Here is a 16,332-nt window from a genome sequence, read left to right on the forward strand (position 1 = left end):
CACAAAGACGGACACTGATTGGGGGTATTAGTTTGGAAGTTTGGGAAGGTATGAAGTCATGGAATGTCTGATGTCCTTGTCGCCTTCATGTCAAGACACCAGCAAATTTCACATCACCAACTAAAAAAGTGACCCAGCTAGCCATCCACTCTTGCCTGGTACACAAGCAAGTGCACAGGCAGGAGTAAAATAAACAACTGGCCAACTAATTACAAGTAAACAAATTGCAGGAAAGGGAAAGGTGTTGCAGGTAAACAGGGAAAAGAGGAAGACCTGGAGAGACAATTTAATGCATCCATCCACATAACATATAAACATAGGAGTGGTACATCTCATGGACCCCATGGAATTGCACCTGCATATATGCATGATTGAAGAGGCATGCACATGGAAACCCATCAACCATGCACAGAATAGTTGCAGTCATGCAGCACACAAAACACACACCCTCATCCATCACCCAGAAGAAAATCTGCCGGTACAGTGACCCCAGCAGTGTCCATCTCTGCTTAAGTACATTGGCCTTGCACACTGTGCGCTGCCCGTGTGCCTCACCTTTGTTCCGTTTTAATGTTCATGCCATGCATGCTAAGCTCAGTGCTCGATCAGACGCTGCAGCCGGTGCAGTCGCCGTGTCTGCGTCTCTGTCTGTGGCGGTGTGGCATGTCTAGGCTAGTGAATGGTTACAGTACATGTGTGCTCTTAATTTGGACGCTATCAGTTGGACGTTTTAGGGGCTGGACGACGTCGGCGTGGCCATGGCCAGGCTCTTATCTCGTTTTGGGATTTAGTTTTTGGCTAAGATCATTCATTATTGTTGTTACAGGCGTACAGCTTTGAAAATGGCATGCACATTCATGCGTTGCATGTGCGAGTCTGCATACATATGCGCCTTGTGTCGAGTGACAATGAGAAGAAGGTGATAGGGCGGTTAACCGAACGCTCTTGATAGGAACGAAGGATGCGTTCTACGCCAAGACCGAGCAACATTCCTTGAGCGTATGTACTGTTTTGTCGGACTCTGATTAATTGGTCATATGCTTCAATGTGATCACAGCTTAGTTTCTTTAAGTGATTTAAGTCCACAGAAGCCCGAGTCAAACAGTTGCCAACTAAAGTCGTGATAGATTACTAGAGTTGTAATCAGTGAATTCTGTATTTGCTTGGATGATGTGGAGGTCTCATCAGCGTTTGATCACTGCCCTTTGACTCTCCGGTGACATGAAAAGGGCTATCAAAATGACAAAAGTAGCGACGGGCCAATAAGTCACCAAGCACGCATGCAGTGACAAACTTATTGGTTGAAACCGAAAGCCTGATCTAGCTAGTGCAAATTTACAGTGCCTCGGTAGCCAAGGTTAAATGCTCATAGGCAGCAGAAGTGTAGGAACTAGGAAGGGTAAGGCAATCATCCAGTACAGTCAAGTCGTGCTAATATATACCCGTACCAATAAAACGCACAGTCTGCTATAGTAGCAGCAGTGTTATCTCGAACTTTTGTAAAGCGGCCGATCGATTGATCGGTCGATCGGGTCCGACCGTTTCAAGGGCAGCACAGGGAAGAGAGGTACTTATAATCCTACATGTTGATGTGGTCCCTCTAGGACGTCACGGTCACAAACTCACGCCGATGATCAGGAGCGTTTTAAAATGGCCCCAAGACAAACAGGCTTTGCCACTAGCCACCTGGAAGAGCGTAACAGAGCAGAAAGATATGCCGTCCCCTTGCAGCGCACTACGGGAGCCAGCGCCCGCCCGGCCCTGTGCCCATGGAGTAAGTGTGGTCCACGCGCACCGCGGACCGCACAGTGACACGAACAACCAACCGTAGATACATGAGCATGGCACGATTAGCAAGCGTGCCGTGCGTACATGAGCGGCAAGCACGAGGCGAGGGCAGGGGGGGTGCAGCTGCGCGCTCCTGCGTCAAGCGCCGATGCACGCACGCCTCGCAGTCGCAGCCGCGGTCGCGGTCGCGGGCAGCATAGCATATACAGTATGCTGCATCGCTGCCGTGCGAACAGCGGAAGCGTGCGTGCGTGCGTGCAGCGGCTGGATCGGCGTGAATTCGACGAGGGATATCACTTTGTAGGTGGGGGTGCTCGCGGCCGGCCAGCCGGGCGCGTGGGGATAGGGAGAAACGTGCGCGCGCGTTTGCGTCCCGAAAAAACGATCCACCCACCACGGCTGGTCCAGCCGCTACCGCATTGGCTACGGTGCGTCACTATTCATTGGTCGCGAGCTCCCGGGCTGGCGTTGAAAAGGCTAACTGGAACGCTTGCGCACTAATCTAAATAACATACTAGCTTAACTCCGTTTTATATTGTAAGGCTTTTTAGTCTTGCATAAATTTATTAATTAATAAATATATTTAATTTGAGCAATTTTATAGTCCTTGAGTATGTACATTGAAATTTTGGTACCTCCTGATACCTTCTCAAGGACCGTAAAATTGCTCTTTATATATATATGTTTAGATTCATCAGTATCCATGTGAATCTTGGCAAGGCTAGAAAGTCTTACATCGTGAAATGCATGGAGTAACACGTTATACATAACTTTTAGCGTATACTCTTTATAAATATGTCTTTCTGAGATGATATCTATCAGATATTTTATATGTTATATTTTGTTTCTACGTATGAATAAGAACTTTATATGGATATAAAATATAAAAAGTTTTTTATATATAAATATGATAGGCAGTAGAATCATTCGTACGGATTAATGGTGTACAAGTGTTCGTCATTAGACCGACCCGGTCGTCGATATATTAGTTGTAGTAGTAGTACCGTAGTACATCATGGGCTCGGTCTGGCGTACGAATGGAGACTCGCCGATTGATCGATCCATACAGGCCAGCAGCACGGAGTCGGTCAGGAGAAAGGTTTTACAGAACCTGCACATAGTAGATTCGACTATTCAGGTGAGCCTAAAGAAAACAGCTTCCTGCAATGTGCTGTGATGGGATGGGCACGTTGAATTTTTTTGTTAGGGATCGATCTTAATTCTTGTCAAGTAAAAGAATGTTGTGAAACCCCCCGCAGATGGCTTGATTAGTTTATCCTCGCCAGGTTCCAAAGAATCGGTACTTATTTTGGAACATAGGGCCTCCTTTTGAAAATTAGAATTTTGTAGAATCAAGTAAATCATATACAAAGCATAAAAAAAAGACAGTGTAGTGTGTTTCTATTACATTAAATGCATGCAAACACATTCACAAAATTAATATATACATGCTCAAATAGGCCGCAACCACCCGTAAATTCTTGCAATAAATTTCAATTCTCAGCAAGGAAGTATGCTGTCGTGCATGTAATTGTGGTTATTGTTATTTGAATCCTTTGAGTGAAGTTATGAAGTCTGCAATAACTTTTTTTTGGCTTTTTCATAAAAGAAATGAATTCTAGACAATGCTAAAAGAACATTTCAGATAGTGAGATAACATGAAAAATATTTAATTATCAGTTGCCGAACCGTGTGTTGTATAACCTTTGTTGATATTTAAAAATAATCTAAGAGAGTTTTTTTCATGATTAAATGGTTCTGAAATTCACAATTGATAAATATTGAGTTGTACCCGGTTTAAAGTCTTAGCTATAGATTTTCCATGTCTTGATAAGTCTAAAATCTGGGATCAGTAAAATGCTGTGCTGCATTTAGTTCGGAGTCTCAATTAATTTCCATGACAAAATATATGAGTTTCCAGTGTGGCCTACCAAAGACCAAAGTCCTAGACATGGACAATTTTAGAGCATCCCCAACAGCTCATCTAAATTTGGTCATCCATATCTTTATTTGGATGATTATCTAAACTAATTTTATCCTTCATAACTCTTTTTCTACTCCACTAGATCATTCATATATGACATCCTCTATATGTTTTTGGAGGATAAAGAGAGATAATCTAAATATGAAAGTTTTGTATGACATCTAAAAATAGATGATAGGATGACCGTTCTGTTGGAGCTCAATTTTTAGTCTTCATCCTCTATTTTTAAGATAGAGAATAGGATAGATGGGCTGTTGGGAATACTCTTAGGAACCCAAAGGAACAGGAGCTCAGGAGACTTCTTTCCAAACCTACATGAGCAGGACGTATTCTACTACAACGGTGCCTGCACCGTTGGCAACAGGCGCTGTGCTGTTTGCTTCACGCCTCAGGGCGAAGTACGCTAGCTGCCTAACCAAAGCTTAGCTAGGGCTGGGGTGGCTCGTAAAGCGGAGGGCAGACAGCGAAGCGACTCAACGAGACGAGATCGAGAACACAAACATGGCAAAGTGGCACGGGGTGCGCGGCTAGCGAGCGCCAAGCACAAGCCCCGGCCAGCTCGCGCGTCCCTTCGCGCAAAAGCGGCACACCCCCGTCCGGTCCGGTTCATCGATCCACTCATCTTTTTCCCTTGCCTCTTCTCTTCCGCGTCACGGCGTCAGGAGTCAGGACTAAAAGCATCTCCCCATTGCCATCTCGATCGGTCCTTCACGCCCTTAATTTATCCGTGCATGCATGTTTGCCTCGTCCGATCTTTTCCCATGTGATGATAACTTGGTGACGACTCATGCAAGCATGTAGCTAGATCAGGCGTGTTCGATCCATGTCATATCGTGTTACATAACTAGAGCATTCACGGACGCTCCAACAGGCAGTCTCAGAGTGACACGTCAGCTAAGACCCTAGGTCCAAACCTTATTTTTCTCACAATACAAGTGGTTCTAGGAGTAGTTTAAAATTTTCAAATCAGACCCTAGCATATTATGTTTTAGTCCTTATTTTTTCAATTTACAAACTAGTATAATATTTTGTACCAACACCCTACAAATCGGGAAAAAATAGATTAATCCAGCCCAATCCATCTCCACTGACGCAACCACTCCCATCCATCTCCACCGTGCCACGCTCTATGTCCTCCTCCGCCAGCGTTGCACCCTCCCTTCTCACGGCGGTCGATGTCGCTCTCGATGGGCTCAGCCTCCTTAGAGAGCTCAAGCTACTGACGCTCTTTGACATGCGAGCGCTATAGGATCTGTCTTCGACGACATGGCATGGCTCCGATGACGTAGCTCTGGAGATGTCCTCTAACTCCGGGTATGTCCAGCATAGCTGGCCAGCCTCAACCACTTCCCCTACCTCCATCCCCTAGCTTCATCCCCTCATAGCCCGGTGATTCCCTCATCCTCAGCGACAACCGCCCCTTCCTGTAGCGGGCGACATCGAGGTAGGCTGGGTACCATACGCAGGGCACCGGTGTCAACCAACGTGATGTTCGAGCCGCATCCACGCATGTGACCACCCTCACCCTGACAACATTCTAATGAGTCATGTGTTTCCTCTGCAGGACGGGAGGAGCTCTGCAGGGACGTGCTCGAATCCGAGGTGGCAACACGATGCTTACATGGAGGGATGAAACCACTCACCATGTCACCATATTGTGAATGGCTTTACAAGCATGGCCTCCTGGCCTAACATACTACGTATGTACGTCTGTAGTCACCAATATACCATTAGACCCATGTAGCGCATAGGCTTAGATAATTTTGCTTACATGTTTCCTAGCCTCCTAGGGGTGGACACAAAAAGACCGAGACTGAGAATTTCAGTCACAAACTAGTCTCCACCATCAACTAACCGAATTTAATTCGGTCAATTCATTCATCCACATCCCTTAACTGAATTGATTGAATTGATTGAAATTATGCCAATTAGCCCATATAACTATTGGCCCAACATATATATAACTCATGTTCCTAACCCGAACCCTCCTCACCTCCCCCTCTCCTCGCTCCCATGCCGTCTATCGTCTTTCTCCCTATCCTCGGCCATGCGCCACCTCTCCGATGCCTACTCGTTGGCCTATCCATTGACGTTCATCTCTGCTCTGGTTGTCAACAATATTATTTTATTGGCAGTTGACCGCCACCTCCGCCTAGCTAGCTCGTCGATGTCCACATCATCACCCCGACAATGACCTCTACCTGCGCCCTCGTCGTTGGCCACCTTCGCCTACACACCCGGGGTCGTCGGTGATATATTTGAGTGATGGATTTGATTTTTTTAGTGATTTCTTTGATCTAAAATTATTTCTATCGTCTGATTTGTTTTAGTATTTTAAAATTTTGGTCGTGACCGAGACCAAACTTGTTTGTCTCTATTTTTTTTCTCAATGTAATTCGGTCTACAGTTTTGGATGACTTGGATGACCGAAATTTCTCAAATAACCAAATACCGAGACTAAAATATTCGGTGCAACCGAATGACCACCACTAATGTTTCCCATTGTCGTTTTTGTCCAACCTTAACTACAGCCAAAATCTGTGGAATCCAAATGGTAGCTGCACCTGGCCCGTTGGAACTTGGAACCGATACAAAAGGAATAGCTTTTACTCTCTCCGTTTCGACTTCGGCGAAATTAAGATTAATATCAAAAGTAGCTGTGATTGGTTAAGTAATAAACAGGTAAGAAAATGAACGGAACAACACTGTGATCGGTTGAGATGAGTATATAGATGGAGACATAGTAGTATTATGAGATAAATTTAAATATTAAAAATAGTGGTATAGTATTATTATAAGATACATTTAAATATTAAAAATAGTGATATTTTAAGATGGATGAAGTAGACCTGTAATTTAATTGTGTGATTTCGTTTATAAGTGGAAAGATCATGCAATAAAACAATAATATTTGGTACGCACGTGGACAAACAAATGCTGCCTTCGTTTCTCCCGTGTATCCTCCGTACGTGCACACTTTCTAATGGCTACACAATGGGCTCGTTCGCACATTCCCTCTCTTTTTCCGTGCGCACATTTTCCGAACTACTAAACGGTGTATTTTTTCTAAAAAAGTTTATATGAAAGTTGTTTTAAAAAATCATATTAATCTATTTTTTAAATTTACAATAGTTAATACTTAATTAATTATATGCTAATGATTGTTCTGGTTTTGCGGCGTTGATTTGACGGCTTTGAGGTCCCTCTTGCGAACGAGTCCAATATATTTTTCTAAGAAGTTCATCGTCTTATTTTTTAAAATAGTTTTTAAATATTATAACAATTAAATTTATCATTATATTATTAAATAGCTATAAAAATAAATAATCTTCGGCTAATGTCTTGTCCCAGTTTCGCCGACGAAACGCTCTAGCCAATTACCCCTCCGAGAAAAAGATAATGCACAGTGGATCGAAGGGGGTTGAGCCGATAGATGCTCAGATTTCGACGACAAAATGATCGAGAAGATTCTCCTAGTGGCTTCGCCGATTACAACCTTGGTGTGACCTGTGACAATTGACTAATGATCTGACCACACACACAACGCGGACATCTCCCCCAATCCCCGCAGGATAGCAACAGACGGCAACAGCGGCAGCGCACTCTCTCGCGGTCACGGTCATCACAGCAGCCTCGCCTAATCGCTGCATGCAGCGAAAGCTCCTGACTACGTGTTCAGTCAGTCACAACCAGCCCATCACCCACGCCAACTCGCACCCTGATCAGTCCCACCACGCACGCTTATGAGAATGGAAAAAAAAAAGCACGCGAGCTCTCGATCGATTCACTAGTCCCTGCGTGAACGCTAGCTCCAACAGTTTCATTACAGGGTCGCATCGCAGCAGCAATCTGTAGCGTATCCTATGATGGCGCAGTAACACAGTACGTGCAGCGCAACGCAGCAGGGCTCCAGAATCAAACGAGGAAGAGAGTGCACTGCACTGCCCTGCACTTCGCAGTGCGCAAAAGGGCAGTAACCACTTAATCCGTGTCACACTGCCACTCGCAAAGCTTGGTGATGACAGCAAGGTGGGCATGGCGCCGTGCAATGCATGCATGCATGCATGCACAGGCCAGTGCCAGGCATGTCCTGCCGGGACCCGCCTGTCATCCTCAGGCGAAAGGAGCAGGGCACCAGTGTACCGCGGCGGAATTGACCATTCACGTGCACGCACTCCCCCAGTCGCCGCTCCGCCCGTACTCTTCTCCACGCGCGGCGAGGCCGCGTCCTATCCGGTTATCCCCCCCTGAAGCACGACGATGTGCTGCCGGGTTGCCTCTGCGTTCATGTCGCGGCACGGGATACAGCAGCGACCAAAAAACGTACGACCACGGGCCAGCCAGTATTGAGACAATTTTTAGCAGGGGTTGTAGGGACAAAACATACGGAGTATTGATCCAGTGCTCGGTAGCGCTAGCGCCCAGGGGATGACCCTATGGCCGTATGATGCGCCGGCCACTGTGATGTGTGTCCATGGTTCTTTGTTGCGATCGACACCGATTCTGGATCTCGATTCAACCGAGAGACATTACATACACTAGTAGCTCCTTTGTACACGAGAGCAATGTAACAATATAATCTAGTAGCTAACAATACTACCACGGGGTTGAAGGATTGCCTCTAATTGCACACAATCCCGGACACCAGCACAGTCCAGGAGTACGCCGAGACGCACAGAGGATGATGCTACGGAGTACTGGTACAACGGGGACATGCATGCACCGATGCACGCAAGCACGCACGCTTCTAGATGCTAAGGAGATCCTGTTGCGGCGGGGACTCGCGTGACCCGTCCTGCTGCTGCGGCTTCTCCGGGCTCGTCGTTGTGCCCTGGTCTTTCCCCGGGCCGTGCGACGCCGCGTCGTCCATGGGCGTCGCCGCCGTGCCGGGCAGATCGGTCAGGATCTGCACGACCTCCCGCATCGTGGGCCGCTCGACGCTCTGCTCCGCGACGCAGAGCATGGCGACGTAGAAGACGTGCGTCAGCTCGTGGAGGGGCACCGTCGAGAGGCGTGGGTCGGCGATCTTCGTGACGCCCTCCTTGCTCGACCCGGTCACCATCCGCACCCACTGAACGATGTCCACGCCGTCGCCGAACTCCCCGACTGGCTTCCGGCCAGCGATGAGCTCCAGTAACACGACCCCGAAGCTGTACACGTCGCTCTTCTCATCCACCTTGAGCGTGTAGGCGTACTCTGCGAACGCACAAAGCAGAAGAGCTCCACCGCATAAGATCGCAGGTCATCAATTCCCAATGATGATTCATTAAAACGACAAAGTGACGAGAGGGCGCAGCGACCAGCCCCATGCACAGTAGGAACAAATCAGAGCATACAAAAACCAACCATTTTCTTCCAAATTTTAACGTGGCGGTAAGTTTGAAAAAAAAATGAAGGACCCATTTGTAACTTGTGATGCATGATTTCAACATTGGAATAATGCCGATGAGAAGTAGTCGCAACTTGCAAGTTGCAACAGGGTACTATGAGCAGAAAATATGTAGGGGTTAGACGATACATACCGGGAGCGATGTAGCCGTAGGAGCCGGCGATCGCAGACATGCACTCGGAGCCGCCGGCACTGCCGCGGAGGAACTTGGCGAGGCCGAAGTCGGCGACGTGGGCCTCGAACTCGGCGTCGAGGAGGATGTTGTTGGACTTGACGTCGCGGTGCAGAATCGGCGGCGAGCAGTCGTGGTGCAGGTAGCAGAGGCCCTTGGCCGCCTCGATGGCGATCTTGTACCGCGTCGCCCACTGCAGGTGGCCGCCCTTCTTGCCGTGGAGCACCTCGCCGAGGCTGCCGTTCGGCATGTACTCGTACACCAGCAGGTTGGTCTCCCGGTTGGCGGCGAACCCGAGCAGCCGAACGATGTGGCGGTGCCGGATGCGCCCCAGCGTCTGAATCTCCGCCGAGAAGCCGTAGTCGTCGTGCGCCGCGCCGGAGCGTCCCATGGCCGGGAGCCGCTTCACGGCCACCACCGCGCCGCCGGGCATTGCGCCCTTGTACACGATCCCGGACCCGCCCTTGCCGATCACGTTCTCCTCCTTGAGGCAGTCGAGCACGTCGTCCACGGCGAAGTCCAGGCGCTGGAACGCCGTGAGCCGCCACGCGCGCGCCTCGGCCGACCGCTTCAGCGACCGCGCCTTCAGCACCGCCGCCCCGGCGAACACGATGGACAGCGCGAGGAGGCCGAGCACGAGGAGGAGCTTTGACGCCGACGAGAGGGAGCCGAAGGTCGACGTCGTCGCGACGCCGTGGGAGCGGCAAGGGGAGAGGAAGGCGCCGCAGAGGCCTGGGTTACCGGCGAAGGACGTGGCATTGAAGTAGGCAAACTGACCGGTCGCCGGGACCTCGCCGGAGAGATTGTTGTCGGAGAAGTCGACGGCTGTTAGACTCTGCATTCCAGCGATAGCAGGTGGAATCTCCCCGCCGAGTGCGTTGTGAGACAGGTTGAGATAGTTGAGGATTCGTAGCCCGGCGAGCACCTGCGGGATGCCGCCGGAGAGTCTGTTGCCAGAGAGGTCGAGGAAGGTCAGCAGCCGGCATCCGGCGATCGCCGGAGGTATGCCCCCGGATATCAGGTTCCCAGAGAAGTCCGCCTTTGAAAGTTGTTGCAGCTTCCCAATCTCACGAGGGAGCTCGCCGGACAACCGGTTTCCGGCGACCAGCAGCTTCTGCAGGCCGACGAGCCCGCCGATCCCCACCGGCACCGGTCCGGACAACCGATTGTTATACAGGCTCAGCTCTCCTATTGATGGTGACACCACGCCGGCGTCCAGCCGGAGCTCGCCGGAGAGCAAATTGTCGTGCAGTTCTATCTGCGTCAGGTTCTGCAATGTAAACATCTTCGCCGGAATTGTCCCGTTCAGATAATTCTCTCCAAGACGAAGCCTCGTCAAGGACGGGCAGCCGGCGAGCCCGTCCGGAATGCTGCCGAACAGTGAATTCCCCAGCGCGATGAACGTCTCAAGTCGCTTGCCGGTGCAGAGCTCTGTAGGTAGAACGCCGGTTAGCCTGTTCGTGCTGACATCGACGATTCTCAGCCTGGTGGCCGCCACGCCGAGTTGTGCCGGCACTCCACCGGTGAAGTTGTTCTCCCACAGCTGCAGCACCTCGAGGTTCGGCAGGTCGCCGACAAACTCCGGAATCTCGCCGGCGAGGCGATTACGGAAGAGGTTCAGCAGCGTCAGGTTCTTGAGCGCCGCGAAGCTCGCGGGGATCTCCCCAACGAACAAATTGTTCGACAGGTCGAGCGATTTCAGCGCCCACATTGCGCCAATCTCCGGTGGTAGCCGCCCGGAGAGAGCGTTGATCTGAAGAAACAGAGTGTCGAGCGACGTCAGGTTCGCCACCTCCGGTGGGATCGCGCCGGAGATCCCGCAGTTCGCCATGTCGAGCCTCACGAGCTCCTTCAGCCTCCCGAGCTCCGGCGGTATCCCGCCGGTGAAGCTGTTGAAGTAGCCGAGGTACAGCTCCCTCAGCGTCGTCAGGTTGCCGAGCTCCGGCGGTATCTCCCCAGTGAGCTCATTGCCGGAGAGAGCCAGGTACTTGATTCTGCTCCACTGCCCGTACGACCTGGGGATGCTGCCGGAGAAGAAATTGCCGCCGAGGTGGAGGTGAACAAGATTGGTGAGATTGGGGAGGGTGGCCGGGAGAGGGCCGGTGAGGTTGTTATTGTAGAAATCAAGAACGCGAAGGTTCTTCAGGCTGGTGATGATCCCATCCGGGAAGGTCGAGTTGAGGATGTTGTTGGAGAGGTTGAGGGACTGGAGGTGCGAGAGGGAGGACAGGGCCGCGGCGGGGATCGGACCGGAGAGATTGAGGCCGGAGAGGTCGAGAGAGAGGACGCGGGATCCGTCGGCGTCGCAGGAGAGGCGCGGCCACGAGCAGAACGCCGTGCCAGGCGTCCAGTGCGTGGACAGGTAACCCGAGGGATCGCCGAGCGCGGCGGAAAGGTTGAGAAGGACGGCCGCTTCGGGGGAGGCGAGGGATGAGGCTGTGTCGGCCGCGGTGCCATGGGTGGCGGTGGCGAGGAGGAAGAGGAGAAGGGTGGAGGTGGCGGCCATGGAGCCTGCCATGGATGAGAGGCGAGGTGGTGGCGGAATGGGGAGTTCGAGTTCAGGTGGACGCACTCGACGGCGTGGGATATATGAGCGCGTGTTGTTTCTGTTTCTCTCGTGGTACAGAAACAACGCAGGAGGCACGGGTTCACTGAATCATCGGTGGTACAGGGGATGTACCAAACAAACTCATATACAGGATTTAGTGAAGGCCCAAAGTTGATTCTGGCCCAGAGTAACATGCCACACCTTTGTGATGGACTGATGGTAGAACGTGCTGTACAAATAAGGAAAAAGAGATGCACATTAGACTACTGTTTTTCTGTGAAATTCCATATGCCGATCTTAAGCTTCAAAGGAGTACAATCCTACCTCAAGTTCATATTTCATCAAGTTAACACTTCTCCCAAGCCCACTTTACTCAACTTTGCCCTATCCGCGTGATCTACATACAATTTTTAATTCCACTAAAAAATTATGAGATTTAACTAAAAGTCGTCCTAATTTCTAGAGAATAGACAACAATATTTTTAACTTTTTTAATAAAGAAGGCTATATCTCTTTGAATTGACAATCCAAACTGGAAGCAGAACCATAAAATGATTAATGGAGAGTGTTCGAGCTTAAATTGATGTCTCCACTTGTCTTATTCAACCCGTAATCGAGGCAAAGATGTCTCCAAGAGTATATCACGACAAGTTATTTAGGTAAATCTTCACACATCGTGGCATACCACATTCCCTCTCCTCTATCTCTAGCCTCTACTGTAGGAGGACACAAAACTCATTATCAATGTTATTATAGGCTTAGAGCTAGCATCATTATTACATTCATATTGTTATTATGGTTTGACACCGTGACAATTTAGCCTATAGTAATAATATACTATAAGGAAATCAATACCCAAACGAGTGTGATCAACGAGTAGGGATGCCCCTAGGATAGGTGAAGAAAGCAAGCAAGTTTTTTTAGGTGGGGCGGAGAGAGAGCAACGATAATGATGAAGTCACTCTGAGAAAGATGGTAGCCGGTAGGTATACAATGGTATGTCCGCTCTAAAATAAAAATATTTCTAGTTTATTTAGCATAGAATAAGAAGATGTTAAAACATCTCTTTTAGTCACTTCCATAGATACATCCGATTGGCTTTAGAATCATTGAATGAATAAAATTATAAGAATCAATGCATAAATACTTATATTATAGTATAAATTTTAAATAATATAAATACTTATATTCTAAGACGGAGGGAGTATTGTTATGTGTTTCATTTATTTAATCAATAGGGTTTGGAGCGAAAAGAAGAGACTCACCATTAGGGAGCATTTCGTAAAAACACTTAGCCTGACTTATATGACGGTGCCGCTCCTACAGATGCAGTTTCAATCAGTATGACCTACTGGCAAAATGAATAAATAGTTACTAGTACAACACTAGTGTTAAAATCTTCCATATGTCTTTTTGAGTTATGTTGTGATTGAGACCGACGTGATAATCGCTTCAAGTTGTCAGCCCTTCCTAAGACCGTTTCATTTTGCCATGAGGCCTTGTCATTTTCATGTGCGGATTTTGGATTATTAGTTTGCACACTTTCCAAGTATAAAAAAGTGTATTTCATAGAGAAAATGCTTTACATGAAAGTTCTTCATTTAACTTTTATAAAGCAAAGATTTAACTACAAAGTAGTTATTTATGTTATTTATACCTTTAAATCACTATCCTAAATATCGAATAATTAAAAAAGTGAATTTTTTTTTGTGGGTGTTTAGTTGCATGTCTTAAGTTATTAAGCCAAACCTTACGCACCCTTACTTTTTTTAGTCCGTTATTTGCTTTGTGTCGCAGCTATGGCTAGCCATACCATTTATATTTTAAAGATATAATTTTTAAGTAAGCTTATCCAAAATATGATCATCACTTTACAAGCCGCCCTGTTTCTGGCAAGCCAAGTTTTGTTTAAGATGAGGGAAACTGTTTTAAGCTCTCAAGGCGACGTCCCCTCATCTATTGCATGCTATCCAAATAGTCATAAAAAATATGAAAAAATTATAAAGATAGATTAGTATGTGATATATCACTACATAAACATGCAATTTAAAATATGACTTATACAATCCATAGCAAAAATAACAAATATATGATTGTGAGTATGTATATACTATTCACAGTTTAATTTTTTATTTTTGTTATGAATTGTAGAAGTTATATTTTAACTTGCATGTTTGTGTAGTGATATATCACATGTTACTCTATCTTCATAATTTTTTCATATTTTTATAACTATCTAAATAACATGCAATAGACGAGAAGCCGACGAGAGAATATCCGCTTGAGAGTTTAGAACGCATGCTCCTAATACGAGTCACGGCAAAGTTTACCATTGGAACGGGCATGGCATGTATATATGGCCTACGTACGACGTATTGTGGGTCTATGATGTCAGGAAAACTGTGCAATATCCGCAGGCAGTGAAGTAGGTGCAAGGATAAACCACGCAGCTTTCCGTATTAGGGAAGAACGTGGAGCCAGCATCAGTTGTTGCGCCTGTTCTTGAAGTGGGTCCAAGGGCTCAGCTACAGTGAACACATGGGAACCGCGAGTGCACGACACTGCTGAACCGGCTTTTTTTGCGGGTGGGTTGGGGTAGTAGAAGCACGCTGTACCTGCAGTAGGCTGTAGCGGTTTTCCCTGTCTTGTCCTATACCGGGCTACCGGCATTCCGGCACGCACATCGTTCGTGCTGTAAAAACAGAGAGGGTGGAGTTGCAGAAAAACTTTCTCCTCACGCTCCGGCTACGGTTCTCAGCCCAGGCCCGGTTGTTTGTTTAAATTCAACGCACGATCGCGAGAGAGACGGCATAAAAACCAGAAGTGAAGTGCTGCGCAAGCATGGGTGGTGTTACGACCCCGCGGGCACGGCGCAACAAAACAACCGGGCCAGCTTTCACGGACCCACGTATCCAGAGAACCCGGATTCCAGGATCACGATGTCGCGGTGCTCGCATGCACACAGTGAACTCCTGAATCTGTGAATCATATATGCGTGCATAGATAGCTACTGTACTTGCAGCGTTGTGTGGTCGTGACCTCGCTCGTCGACGGACATCCATGATTCACACTCCCACTTGGCAGCAGGTCGATGTGGGACTGTGGAATCGAGCAGCAGCCGGGACAGCGGGAGACGAGACGGTCTGTATATCATGGATCATGATGCGGTGGCCATGATTCGGCACCCCCGAAACGCTGCGAAATCCTTGTTGCCAAGCAGTGCCCGCGGCCGCCGAGGAGCGGAGGAGGAGGCGTCGTGCGGTGATGTGGGGATGGGTTGGGTTGGAGCCCAACGCAAACAATTATAAAGTGGCAGCCCATTGCATGTCTAGTGCTAGTGCTAGTGCTTGCGTTTTTCTTTTTCTGTTGCACTTGTTCTCGTTTGTCTCCCACCGCCAGCGTTCCAGTGGAAGAAGGGCCCGTCCGCTGCACGGGATCCGTGAGCTCGTAACCTCGTTGCGTGATTTGATGGAGGGAGTGCTAGCTTGAGGCGATCGAGCTGCGTCGTGGAGCACAAAGCAATGCGAGCATTCACAGCAGCAGCTCTTTGCGATCACAGTAGTGACTACTGACTAGTGAGGCCGTGAGGCGCGTCGTCCTGTCTAGATCTTCGCTGTTCCTAGCAAAGTAGCTTATCTTTTCCTTGTTTCGTGCTTAATCTTGTCGTTACTGTAGCATCTCCTGGGCATGCACTGCTCTGGTGGCGGTGGCCGCTTAATAACCTACCACTACTAAAATGGTGGCCGGCAATGGCCATTAATTTGTCCTCTAATGTACTACTACTAGTTACGCATAGCCAACGTTCCATTATCTAGTATAGGAGTACAATGCAGTAAAACTTAGATAACCGACATTGCAATTATGTCGCCCTCTCTGCCTAATAGCAGAAGCGCAACAATTATAAGCGAGCGAACCGGTTTTAGTTGGTCGAAGTGATTAACTAGGTAAACGGCGATTGATCCAGATTGTTGGATGTACCCTATAGTTTAATACACGCCGCCCCGATCGATGGCGGTTTGTCAAACACCGCTAGCTCCTCCGATATAAGCTCGGGCCATCTCGAGTTGCTCCCTCCTTGTCTTCCGGTTCCGGGAGTGCTTAAGCTTGGACGTACGTCTGGAGAACCCCTGATTACCCGGTGATCATCGGTAGGGTCAATTCAGTTTGCTAATCCCAATAAGAACATAAGCTACGGGTCAAACCATATCCTTTATTTTTTGCACGTATACGTGCTTATTAATTTGGGTCAAAGGTTGGGTACGTGCTCTTGTCACTGATCTCAGATAAACTCTTAATGCTCGTGGGGATCGGCTCCTCGGTTCGTGGCCCAAAACATTTCTACCACCGGAAACGGACGAGGATTTAGTGACATTTAAGCCTGTCAGTGGGTAGGAGTCTGGTCCAAATCCAACCCACCACATGTCTTTTAGAAATAACAAATCAGTCCAACC

At 48.3% G+C, this 16,332-nt stretch overlaps 1 protein-coding gene across 1 annotated transcript; it reads right to left on the reverse strand.

Moving 5' to 3' along the window:
• Nucleotides 1-8,154: 8,154 nt before the first annotated feature.
• LOC102711236 (leucine-rich repeat receptor-like serine/threonine-protein kinase BAM1) lies at nt 8,155-11,875 on the reverse strand. The gene is made up of 2 exons (XM_040522051.1): nt 9,295-11,875; nt 8,155-8,968 (listed from the first exon to the last, which is right to left on the reverse strand). Exons 1-2 carry the CDS (start codon nt 11,849-11,851, stop codon nt 8,520-8,522), a joined length of 3,006 nt encoding a protein of 1,001 aa, XP_040377985.1. The 5' UTR covers nt 11,852-11,875; the 3' UTR covers nt 8,155-8,519.
• Nucleotides 11,876-16,332: the final 4,457 nt, after the last annotated feature.

The sequence above is a fragment of the Oryza brachyantha genome, chromosome 3 (assembly GCF_000231095.2).
Source record: "Oryza brachyantha chromosome 3, ObraRS2, whole genome shotgun sequence".
NCBI lineage: Eukaryota > Viridiplantae > Streptophyta > Magnoliopsida > Poales > Poaceae > Oryza > Oryza brachyantha.

Bases quoted from the DNA above. Each gene is read 5' to 3' on its own strand.
- LOC102711236 (XM_040522051.1), bottom strand. From the start codon at position 11,851: ATGGCAGGCTCCATGGCCGCCACCTCCACCCTTCTCCTCTTCCTCCTC. The intron at 8,969-9,294 runs GTATGTATCGTC...GTGCGTTCGCAG, and splicing joins CTACGGCTACATCGCTCCCG to AGTACGCCTACACGCTCAAG.